Source organism: Coturnix japonica, chromosome 1 (genome assembly GCF_054131305.1).
Source record: "Coturnix japonica strain WE chromosome 1, WE-NBRP24, whole genome shotgun sequence".
Classification (NCBI taxonomy): domain Eukaryota; kingdom Metazoa; phylum Chordata; class Aves; order Galliformes; family Phasianidae; genus Coturnix; species Coturnix japonica.
In genome coordinates, this window is record NC_140663.1 from 151,372,530 (window position 1) to 151,385,540 (window position 13,011).

Below are 13,011 nucleotides of genomic sequence, written 5' to 3' on the forward strand. Positions count from 1 at the left end.
GGAAGGGATTTCTGGAGATCATCAAGTCCAACCCCTCTGCCAAAGCAGTTCCCTTCAGCAGGCTGCACAGGTAGGCATCCAGACTGGTTTTCAGTATCTCCAGAGGGATTCCACAACCTCTCTGGGCAGCTTGTCCCAGTGCTCTGTCACCCTCAAAGCAAAGGAATCCTTCCACATGTTTTTATGGTACTTCCTGTGCTCCTGTTTTTGCCCATTGCCACCTACTTGTCCAGTGACTGCGCAGCACTAAAAAGAGCCTGGCTCCATCCACTTGACACCTACCATTTAGATATTTATAAGCATTGAAAAGATCCCCTCTCAATCTTCTCCAGGTCAAACCAACCCAGGTCTTTCCCATATTCCAAGTCCTAGTGCTATTCCTGTAGATATTTTCAAAGGTACCCATAAATACTATTGAACACACACTGAAGTGTTTTTACCCATAGAATCACCTGTATTGCTCTTTTCTATTCTGCCACTGGCCATCAGAAGGCATTTACGATGCCCAACTCTACTTCATCTCCAGGATACTGCAGGTATCTGTGACTCTGGGGACCACTACAAAAGTTAATTGTTTTTCTTACTACACCTTTTGTGACAGTGACATCACAGACGAAGTTAGTTTCATCCAAAGGCAGTGTCCAATGAGCAATTTCTTCTGTGAAGCTGAGAGACCGGGCTTCATGTCGTTCCAGTGGGAATCCTTGAATATTTAAGTACGCAGGGCCCTGAAACAAATGGTAATGAGGGCTTGCTAGAACACTTTGTTCACTATTCATTATTAAAACCTAGAAGTCTTCTTCAAAACTGTTAAAACTAACAACATCAGAAACAGATCAATTACAGGGAAGAAGAAATGCTTTTCTGCAAGCTTTCTGAATGTTCATACTGTCATTTTCTTTGCAGTATAGCAACCATCATGCCTCCCTTTTCAGTGGGTTGGTTTGCAACCATTATTGCTCAATGGTTTGGGGGCAGTATTACGTTCTGATAAAATTCAATCTGTACGAGGGGAAAAGAAATCAGAATATTTTTATGTCTCGTAGAAGTTCAATGGCAACTTCTTGTTTTATAAATCCCACACAGAATTAGCAGTTCAGGGTTTTTCCTTACTCACTGTTGTAATAATTACTGAAGTTACGCCAAGAGCTCAAAGCTGAAAAGGACTTTAAAGCTTTGGCTGCAGGTCAAATCGTACCAAAGTTTCAGATTCAAACCTGGCAGTGCCGAAGACCCTTAAGAATCCAGTTGTGTGTAAAATAAATACAGAAAAAGCTTTCTTTTCTGTTTCCGATCTTATCCAAAAACCGAGGTCTGGGGGCTGAAGCCAACCAACCACCTCCAAGCATCCAAACCAGCTGCAGAGTTCTCTCAAATACGACATTTTCAGTGTCCTTATAAAAGAGCTTCTGAGCAAACGTGATTTTTAAAGGGCAGCTGACACTCTGAAGGTGAGGTACACACAACAGTTCATTTCTCAAGTCAGCAGTAAAAAATGTAAACAGGTAACAAGGACCAAACTTCGTATCTGCTCTTTTTCCTGAAGAAACTACACTTCATATCAGTGTTGTATATAAAAAGAAAGAAAGAAAGAAAGAAAGAAAGAAAGAAAGAAAGAAAGAAAGAAAGAAAGAAAGAAAGAAAGAAAGAAAGAAAGAAAGAAAGAAAGAAAGAAAGAAAGAAAGAAAGAAAGAAAGAAAGAAAGAAAGAAAGAAAAAAGAGACAAACCTTTACATCTATTCTTTGAGTTTCTGTGGGACACAGCAGTTTCTGTTGTGCATTCCCCGGCTGACCGATTTTCCAGTAGCCCATAAATTTGTGCTCTGGTAATGGCAGTCTGTCAAACAATGTAGGAACAAACATATTTTTTATATTCATTAACCAGCAACTGGTGTGGAATAAATAAACAACAGCATTTCCCAACTTGTCATATTTGAAGATTTTCTTGCACAATATGCTTCCCCACTGAAATATGTCATCTCTTTCATGTTTTAAATCACAAAAGTCATAGAATCACAGAATGGCCTGGGTTGAAAAGGACCATAATGATCATCTAGTATTAACCCCCCTGCTGTGTGCAGGTCACCAACCAGGCAACCAGGCTGCCTAGAGAATTTAGCCTTCTGGAATACCAATAATGTCACAACCTGAACAGCATGATAAAAGACGGAACCTTGCACATAACATGGTCTCAGATGAAACACTCTTCCATTCTGAATTATTTAGGGCATGTAGTAAAATATATCCAAGCTATCCCTTGCTTTGCTTTACACGAGTCAGGTAGGCTGTGATAGTACTGCTTCAAGGGACTATTGTAAGCAACACATTCAGCTAAAATCAGTAGACTAAGCACAGTAAACACTAAGGAAAGTTACCTATGCAATAAATGCAATTCATTTTCTCATATATTTTGCCGCTGTTCACATGAACGTAGGCAATATAATACAGACGTGAGAGCATGCCACCACCTTCTGCAGCCTACAGGAAGAACACAGCATTCTTTGAGAGCCTCTCTTGGTTTCATTGATCTAGCTTCTTTATTTCTGTACCTTTTATCTTTGGAAGAAATACAAAGGCCAAAGCAAAAATTGTTTATAAAGGAAAAGAAAATGCTGGCATATGACAAAGTAGCTTGACAGCAGAACGAGGCATTTTCTCTAGTGATTTGCAGCCACTAAAAGCAGTTTGACTTTGTTGATAGGCATGAATGCATTCAAGCCAGTAAACTCATTGCTTTTGGTTTCTTTTACTTAGGATCCGTTGCTCCTAAAGAGTCCTATCAAAACTGTATGCTGTATTACAAGCAGTTACACATCACTGCAAAGCTACATTACTTGGCAAGAGAAAAGAAGACATTCCCAGTTTCTATAAATATCTCTAAAGCCTATTTTAAGGAAGTTCTCTTAGACTGTTAAAAGCCCATGCTTGGTCTCCTATACCCAACTTGATGATGCCTGTTCCTACTGTTAAAATTATTACCCCTCTCCCCTCCAACCTGGCCACTCTAAGCATAAGTCATTAGTTTTTCTTCTTGATATTCTTTCCAGAACAAGGAGAGATCTCAAAAAACATTCTTTGGGATGATATATGAATCTTGGCCAATGTTAGTATTTTTTTTCACAGAGAACTTAAGGAAAATGTGAAGGAATGAACATTAATATCCTCTAATCATTCCAGCTCACACAGGAAAGATGCATTAACATTTCTTATTGGCATACAGCAAACCTCAAGCAACCTGGATAAGGCAGTACCCACGGGGAGGCAGTCACTCCATCACCATCCCCATTCTGCACATGGAAAATATGCCAAGGCAGTCAGGTAGCCAAAGACACACTGCATTACTTGGAAACAGAAAACGGTCTGGATGCTACAGATGATATAAACACCCAGCTGCCAGCAATATACCACTGGGGCACGTAATGAGGAAAGTGTATTTCATTATTTCCCTCATTCAGTCAAAGACCCAGCAGAGTATTCACTGCCTGTTTGTGGCCTATTTAAAGAATCATAGAATTGATGAATATTAATAGATAGCAATGTTTAAATATTGATTTATTTTGTGTTGCAATCAGCAACAACTCCTTCCTGTTACCTCAGTGGAATATCAGCTTCCACGAGGATACGGATTCAGTTTTTAATTCCTTACACATTACCCTCATGTACAACATCCCAGAAATCAACGGGTTCACTAATAATTGCAAGTACTTATTACATTTTAAAACAAAACAGATGTTAATAACCATCTCTAACCAAATACTCTGTTTTATACAGCAACAGAATTACAGACTGCGTTCACAAAGACACAAAACATTTCCACTCTGTTTCAGCTTCCTGGAGATTTGCTTTGCTAATGGTTTTCTTCCCTCAGGAATACTAATTTCTCCTCTCTCCTAGATTTTTGAGGTTTTGCTCTCTTCCCCACTCTTGAATGATTTAGCTTCTCTGGGGAGCAGCTTAAGCCATCACGAATAGCAAAGAGGAGGGAGAGGTAGATCAGAATTTCGGAATAAAAACATAGAACAGAATTCATAACATAAAGTTCCTTTGTCAAGAAAAATAGGGCCTGACAATGCTACTTCATTCCATCTCATTGCACAGAAACCTGGTCTAAGAAAGTCTACAAGAAGCTGGTGGCACCGAAGGTCTTAGAGCCAGTCTGTGTCCTGATGACTTCCTAGAGTGAGGGCTGGAGCAACATAACCACATTAGAGACAAGGACACATCTGAACAGTTTTCCTCTACAGAATATATATGATATGTTGTTGTGATGTTCAGGACCAGGTTGGATGGGGCCCAGAGCAGCCTGGTTTAGTATTAAATGTGAAGGGGGGGCATGGATCTTGATGATCCTTGAGGTCCCTTCCAACCCAGGCCTTCCTATGATTCTATGATATGAAGTAGGGAGCCTATTTTCTTTTCCCAGGACTAGCAGGTAACAACTTTTGAAAATAACCTGAAGTGACAGTGCTGATAAAAAGATTCATAAAGCACTTCTGCCCCTCTGCAGTATTTCAAATGAATTAAATGAACCAAATGCTGCTTATATAAAAGGCGGACAGAAAACTATGGAAATGGCACCAGTGGCAAAAAGCTGAGAAACAGAGATCTGATGGATGTAGAAAAGTGCAGTGGGTCGTTAAGAACTGTACTGAAGCACCACTGCAATTTCCAGTAATGTACAGAACTACCCTCAACTTATGCTTTCCAAAAAAGCTGGGACGAGTTTATAGAGCAGAAAAAAACACATGACAGGCTGCAGTAATCTTGTAAGGAAGCCAAGACGTAAAAGCAAGCCCTAATGAATTATTTCTAGTCACTTCTTTCATTATGGATCTGTCAATGTTTGTGGGTTAAAAAGAAGTTATAAATACTTTTATGTTTATTTGTGCCTGGTTTTACATCCTGGTTTTCCTTAAGATCACTGCTGTCCATGAAATGGCTACGTATGAAGACAGTTTAGAAAAGGTGATGGGCACAGGACTTAGGATTGATGTGACAATTCTACATAAAACTATTATTTAACCTGATTTTGGTCAAACACAGCAGTCTGAGGGGAGACAATCTGCCAAAAGATTATTCTTGAGCAGCCTCTGATGCTGGAAAACTTCTCAAAGTGTCAATATAATTAAAGTGATAGTGACATACACACACATAAAGAATGATTCCTAGAGCTTAGACCTTTGATTACACACATTGCTTTACCCTACATATGTATTTTTGTAGACCCTTTTGTGAGTATCAAAGACAAAATCCCAACAACACTGAAAACAACCTATTATTTTTTATACTGATTTAGGTGGCAAATAACAGGACAGAAGCTTATAGAATCATAGAATGGCCTGGGTTGAAAAGGACCACAATGATCATGGAGTTTCAACCCCCCTGCTATGTGCAGGGTCACCAACCACCAGACCACGCTGCCCAGAGCCACATCCAGCCTGGCCTTGAATGCCTGCAGGGATGGGGCATCCACAGCCTCCTTGGGCAACCTGTTCCAGTGTGTCACCACCCTCTGAGTGAAAAACTGCCTCCTAATATCTAACCTAAACCTCCCCTGTCTCAGTTTAAAACCATGTCCTATCACCATCCACCCTCATAAACAGCTGTTTCCTCTCCTGTTTATACACTCCCTTCAAGAACTGGAAGGTCTCCCAGGAGCCTTCTCTTCTCCAAGCTAAACAAGCCCAGCTTCCTCAACCATTTTTTTCACAGGAGAGGTGCTCCAGCACTTTGAAGCTTGTTCCCATTCAATTAAAAACACAGGAGAAGAAACAAGTATTTCCCTTTATTAATATATATCTGTTTACCATACAAACTATCAGTATGTACATGGACATTAAGTAATGACTTAATATTAGTAAAAAGGAAATAGTCTACCATAAAGAAATTTCAATTGTTGTAGATATATAAACTTAAACCAGAGGAGTACTTCAAGTATCCCAGGTTGGTTTAAAGTCAGTTAGCAGCAGCAGGTTAACAAGACAGAACAAGTGACCACCAGAGATATGTCTTCTTAAAATGTATCTTATGTTACTCTTACTCCTTGGCCAACTGTACGTTGGTTGGTTTTGCTCCAATAGGTATCCCATATTTGTGCAAAGTGTTGGTTAAAATTTCACGCATCTCGTTGTTGTAGGAGTCGAAGTCAAACACATTCCGAACAACATTCGCCAGTCCTTCAGTTGGGAATTTCTGTAACAGAACGAAGTCCCAGATTTATTTTACTGAATACCTCTGTTAATAGTTCTAACAGGAACTCAACTTATATAAGTCAGAATGAAGTTTGTGATACTAAACCTGAATTAAACAAACAAACAGGAGACAATTAGTTAAATGATCCCTTTCACTCATGTTTTGAAGAGTCATTTTTGTTACACACATCACAGGGTTTCAAAACCATTCCAATATATAATTAAACACAGCATATAGTTTTAAATTTGGAGCTGCTGACTGGGAAGTTCTGACACAAATACATATACTCATGTACTCAATTGTATAACTTATATACGGATTCCGATTCTCAGTGTTGAATATGGAATAGTAGAAGATGCATTGCTTGCTTACTAAAAATAACTTTAGGGTGTGATGGAATTCAGTGGAAACAGCCACTGAAGATGGACAAGCTTTTTTTTTAATGATGAAAAATCCTACCTGAAATGTACATAGAAAGAAAACAGTTCTATTCAATTTTATTTAGGATTTCCAACAAAGAAAGTACTAACTTGAATGGTTGGATTGGATGATCTTTTAGGTCTTTTCCAACCTTGGTGATTCTATGATTCTATGAACTATTGCTATGGGACTGTACTTTTGATTTAAGGACAGTGTTCTTGTCCAGCTTTAAAGACTGCCCCTCACACCTTTTAATTATTGCTCTTCAAGAAGAAAGCACACTTTTCTGCTCTCATTTCCTACCAAGACCTAGAATCCAGTAAGACTTCCCCACTGACTGAACTCATGTAGCAGGAACAAGCTGAAAAGTAGGAAGTTCTTTTTCAGGACCTGCAGAAGGCTGCATGGGCAGCTCAGCACTTCTAAATATTGTTAACAAGTGCTTCATCAGTAACTTCCACTTCTTTTTTTGGAACCTCCTAAAGCACAGATGATGTACCTGTTCCCCATTAAATTAAGGCAGTTTGAAGTAAACATAGATTCTTATGCATGCTGTCATAATTTCGAGCTTAAATAACCATATTTTTGAAGGCACATTTAGATACTTTAAACAGAATACAGATTATCCAACATTTAGATTTCAGCTACCATTGACAAAAACTGCTGCTGCTTAAGTTCCACACATTAACACATCCGAATCACTGAGCTTTCTTTTCACATACATTTGTACTCATGTAGGATTTATATGGAATAAATCAATTAAAAAGTATTAAAGAAAAAAGAAACACACTACATTTCCTAGAACTTTACCACCTAACTGCTTTATTTCTAGGTATATGGAGCTGAAATCCTGATTGTTTTTTTCCCCCATCTGCAAGCAATGGCTGCTACAGAAGTAGCTTGAATAAAAATGGCTTAACACACATCACAGAAATGTATAAAAGCATTTTAATAAAAGCTATTGCGTCCCCAAAGAAATAAAAACTGAAACATAAAAGCAGATTTTTTCATGATTTTTTTTTTCTTGACCTATACTCTTAATCTTATATCAGCATTAGTGGGGATTTTAATATTATCTCAAATGAATAAATACACAATTTCTTAAATAAAATATCAGTGACACAAGTGGAGCTAAATGTAGCTAGCTACTGTGCTACACCTGAATACCACTGCTAGAAATAGGCCTGTACAAAACCCTTGTTTTAATCTATGGTGTACATGCCTCCAGGGATGGGGCATCCACAACCTCCTTGGGCAACCTGTTCCAGTGCATCACCACCCTCTGTGTGAAAAACTTCCTCCTAATATCTAACCTAAACCTCCCCTGTCTCAGTTTAAAACCACTCCCCTTGTCCTATCACTATCCACCCTCGTATCACCATCATCAATATCAATCAGTGGATTACACCAACAGTTTTGTGTCTTTCAGTAGGACATCAAATACAATTTGTTTCCTCAGTACAGCTGATTGCTGGTGCCAAAAAAAGACATCCCGAACACAAGCACTTTTAAAAAGGCCCTCCACTTCAGTTATTATAAAATTGCAACTCTCTCACTCCAATCAGAACAAATTAAATCCCTTTTTAATAACTGCTTGGATAACTGATTACTGAAGAAGGGCAATGACAGCTCACTCGAAGAAACTGAAGTCTGGACATTTGGGTTGAACACGAAAAAAAAAATCACTTGGTTTCTATTGATTTTTAAAACAAGATTACTGGAGAAAATATTGATCTCTCATCAGTCTGTCTGGTTCTCATTCATTGATTCTTTCCCTTCAAGTAACACCTCTGAGTGTACATTTGAGTATCTTTATGGTTTGGATTCTTTCTTTCCCCCCTGTTTTTTAAGATACTAAGTGAAGATAAAGATAATTTTTATGGATCTTACCTTCTTCAACCACATATATTGCTATTGTTGACTTATAAGCATCAATAAAAACACAGTCTGCTGGTACAGCTAATCTTATTCTACAGAAATGCTACCACTATGAAAATAAAGAAACAAACACCTGGTATGCAAACTATAATAACTCCAAAATATTTTTTTAGATGTCTACTTTGTGTGGCCACTACCACTTGGCTCTGTATGTGTTGCAATGGCTTCAGATGGCTGCATACGTTCCGTACTGACAGCACCAACACCACACTGGCCTCTTACAGTGGGCATCCTCCACTGCCAGGCAAAGCAGCTTGTCTTTTCATTCACAGAGATGTAAATTTCAATCTGTTTCTCTCTGTCACATAGCTACTGATTCTGATAGAAACCTCATTATCTTTGGTAACTGGTAACTAAGATTCAATGTGGTTGGCCAAAAGGATAAAAAGCTTTTGTTGTGTGTATAGCTACACGGAGACAAAAGGATGCAAATGGATGTGATAAGCTTTGCTTCCATTTGAGATAAGCCAAACAGAAAAAAGGTTTTAAGCATTTGTTATCATAGCACAAGAGCTTACTAGAGATGCCTAAAGGCCTGGTGTAGGCTTGAGGGCCAGAAGGCACCTTATACATTTATCACTCAAAAACTGTTATTCTATTGTCTACGAGCAGAAAGCAATCTCAGATACAAACAAGAAAGAAGGCAAAGTAAGAACAGATAGATAGATAGATAGATAGATAGATAGATAGATAGATAGATAGATAGATAGATAGATATCTCAATTTGAGAAAACAGACCTGGTAGAAAAGCCATTTCTACTTTATTTGGACAGATATGGGTTGCCTGACTAACATCTATCAGATATATTGGGTGACACCAGACTCCGCAAAACAACATACTTTTGATATAAGGACTAGTGAAAGATCTAGTGAAAGCCTGTAGATTAGTTGGTGCAGAAGCAGTCATAGTATACAACACTAGCAGTTAAGGGCAGCACACAGAGGTTCTTGGCCAAATAGTGTCTATAAGCCACTATTAGCATCAACAATTCTGACATTTGGCACGTGCTGACAATTGCAGGTGAGTGAGACAAAAAGGGTATCTTCAGGCTACCTGCCATCTAGAGCTACTGGACTCAAATTCTCTACACAATCAGCAGGAAGAAATAGATGCAATAACCAAGTTATTGCCAGTTAACCAGTTGCAGTAGACAGTCTGCAGTTACAGGTCTTCAGAGTAGCTTCAGAAAAAAACCCACAAACACAAAACAAATCAAGCCTTTTCTCAAGAAAAAAATTAACATAGAAGTAATGCATATGAATGCAATCTAAGCTAGAACTAAATCGCTATGGGTGACCTATTCACATAATATTCATAGAAAGATGCCCTTGTAAACTACACTGTAGACACAATCCTGTGTGTTGAAGACCAATAAGATTAGCCTAATATTTACATACTGATGTCACAGCAATCAGATTATTCTCTTAATTGACGAGCCCCGCTGCTATGATGCCCTCTCAGATAACAGTAACCAACAGCAATTTATTTCTCTGAAATATCCAAATCCTTTTTACCAGATTAAACAAAAAAAACCCGCCCTAAAATAATGTGAAAGAAATCAACACAATAGTACAAAGAAATTGTGACTGTGGAACTGCTGTAAGGGAAACTGTTTAACAACATGACTAACTTCCCTCCTTCCTTCCTTCAGACCAGCAATTTCATTGACTCATTTCCCTCCTTCCTCTTTCTTTTCTACCTGAAGACCTGAAAGCTTTTTAGTAGGAATAAACAATATGTTTATATTCATTGTTTACATTTGGCTAGCCCCAACCTTTTTGTTATGTAGACTGAAAAACAAGTTAGAGTAAACAGAATTTTGCATCCTTTCAAAGAGGCTGGGAACTTGAAAACTGATACTATAGGAGAAATCGAAGCCGGAAGATTTATTTGGATATATATATTTGACTTTGAGTGAAGTGAAAACCAGCAAACAGGGATCTTCCTTACGGATCAGTGCCCAATGTCCAATTTGAAATGACCACACTAATCTACTTAGCTGAAGGTGACAAGCAGAGAATAATTGTACTTAAAACAATCTGCAGTACAGCTCTTCCATTCTTCAACCATATGCTATTCATGCAATTAAGCCCATATGTATCAGCATCAGTTGGCAACTTTAGATTACTTGGAGACAGAAGATGGATGGACAGAATGCCAAAAGTATAACAGAGATTTCATTTAACATAAGCTTTTCAGCAGCACTGTTACTGTTCCTCATGACTGTAATTTTTCCACTCTCATTTCAGATGTAAGTATGTAATGGACATCAGTAACGTTACCAACATGGCATGCACTCCTATCAGTTTGGTAAGAAAATACCTATCAATTGCTATTGGATCCTCACAAAGTATTTTTCTTACAGATTTATTTGGAAGGACTACTTGGCTTTTAGTGTAAAAAGCTGGTCTCTCTCCTGTTTATAAGTTCCCTTTAAGTACTGAAAGGACACAACAAGTTCTCCCTGGAGCCTTCTCTTCCCAGGCTGAACAAGCCCAGCTGCCTCAGCCTTTCTTCATAGGAGAGGTACTCCAGACCTCTGATCATCTTCATGGCCTGAAGCCATGGACTCACTCCAATAACTCCACATCTTTCTTGCGCTGGGGGCTCCAGGTCCAGATGCAGTGCTACAGATGGGGCCTCATGAAGGCAGAGCAGAGGGGAACAATCACCTCCTTTGCGACCCCTCTTTTGATGCAGCCCAGGGTAATGTTGGCCTTCTGGGCTGCAAGGATACACTTCTCCCTCACGTCTAGCTCCCTCACCCTGCTGGTCACCTCTCTTTTCATGTAGCCCAGGATACAGTTGGCTTTCTGGGATGTAAGCCCTTCAGATCCCATGGACCTGTGCACCTTGAGTCTCCCTAGATGATCCTGAACTTGATATACTCCTACAGTGGGCTGTTCCCCTCCCAGTCCCTGCCTTTGGATGCTGTGGTATGGCTAAAGTACTTGCCAATAAAGGCAAAAAACTGTTCTTTGTACGTTCTTAACAAACACAAAGACATAATTTAACTGTATTAAACAAATTCAACCAGTGTTAAATAAAGGAATGGTAGGCCAAAGAATGCATGAGAAATTTTCTATTCGCAGTAAATCCATTAACATTTCCACTACGCTTTCTAAATCTAGAATTCAGTAATTCAGGAAATACTCTACAAAACACCAAATTATCTACTTTTTGATTACAAACAGAAAATAACAGCACTACCATTTAAGAAGTCATTGAGATATTTTATAGTTCAAATACATCAGTAGCAGTCTATCTTTCAATTCGTAAAAATACAAGTCAGAATCTACCATAAACCTAAAAATAATAACATAATAATCATTAAATTAGAATTTAAGATTTTGCATTTCAAATGCATGTAGGAAGCAACCACAATTCCTAAGTATCTGTCTGCAAAGTCATTATTCATGTAATGTCTTCCTTAGACAAATTCCATCTGTGGTGTATTACTGTTGTGCAAGTCTTCTTTCCAACTTGGAAAGTGAATAAAAACAAAAATCCCATTGCAGCATAAAGTGCACAGCTACATTCTTTTTCAAGTATTCCATGCTAAACGGGGAATTTCATAATAGAGGCTAGTATGAAGTTGTCTACTATATTCACTTAACATTTTCTTACATCAAACATAACAGAAAAACAGTATCACAGGTATTCTGTATATCTATACATGCTTATGTACATTTGTGATCCTTATCCTGAATATTTTAGTATTACTATGCCTTCAAAATGGAAAACCTTTCTTAAATGAAATATAAAAGCATGAACGGTATCTTTTTCTACAAGTATTAGAAATTTAATAGTGATGAAGTCAATAAGTTCTGATGTACTGTACCTGTAAATGCTTCACAATATTCACAACTTCTCTAGTTGAATAGGGATAGTTAATTATTCCTTGGTCAGCTAAACTCCTCAGTTCTCCAAATGCAGCTACTAGCTTCTGAAGAATAGGCTCTGGAACATCAGGACCATACCGTCGAAGCATAGCCAGTTCAGACTGTGGCTTAGGATTATCAACAGCGTGGCAACTAAAAATGTCCCCTAATAGAAAAAAGAGAAACAAAACCATACATTTCTGTTGTTGATTAAGAGATAAAATGCAGCAGCTGTGTTGCACTTCATACCGGAGCTTAAATGGGAAAGCAACGTATCAAGAGGAAACACTTTGAAACAGGTGAAGGATCAACTTGCTGTAAAGAACACTGAGGTTTCAGGAACATGGAGATTTCTCCTGCTATTATAACACATGTGATAACAAGGAAGAAATTAACTTCAAGACAAAATGCAAATCAAATTAATACAGATCAGAAAAAAAAAGGTGGGAAAAAAGCCTAAAGAAATTTGTGAGCACCTTTAAAATATCACAGAAGGCAGAGAATTCTTGGTATGTTTGAAAAGCAAAATCCACCCCAAAATCTTCATCAAGCCTCTACCATGTGAGGCAAATACAATAC

The 13,011-nt window shown here is 38.3% G+C and overlaps 1 protein-coding gene across 2 annotated transcripts in view; it reads right to left on the reverse strand.

The window, feature by feature from the left end:
- VWA8 (von Willebrand factor A domain containing 8) overlaps nt 1–13,011 on the reverse strand; it is a 160,135-nt gene that overhangs the window by 57,737 nt on the left and 89,387 nt on the right. For both annotated transcript variants that reach the window (XM_085536105.1, XM_085536106.1), the window contains 4 exons: nt 12,393–12,598; nt 6,041–6,192; nt 1,729–1,837; nt 590–728 (listed from right to left, as the gene is read on the reverse strand). In XM_085536105.1, the coding sequence (XP_085392231.1) occupies nt 590–728; nt 1,729–1,837; nt 6,041–6,192; nt 12,393–12,598 (606 nt within the window). The remainder of the gene's footprint in view (nt 1–589; nt 729–1,728; nt 1,838–6,040; nt 6,193–12,392; nt 12,599–13,011) is intronic.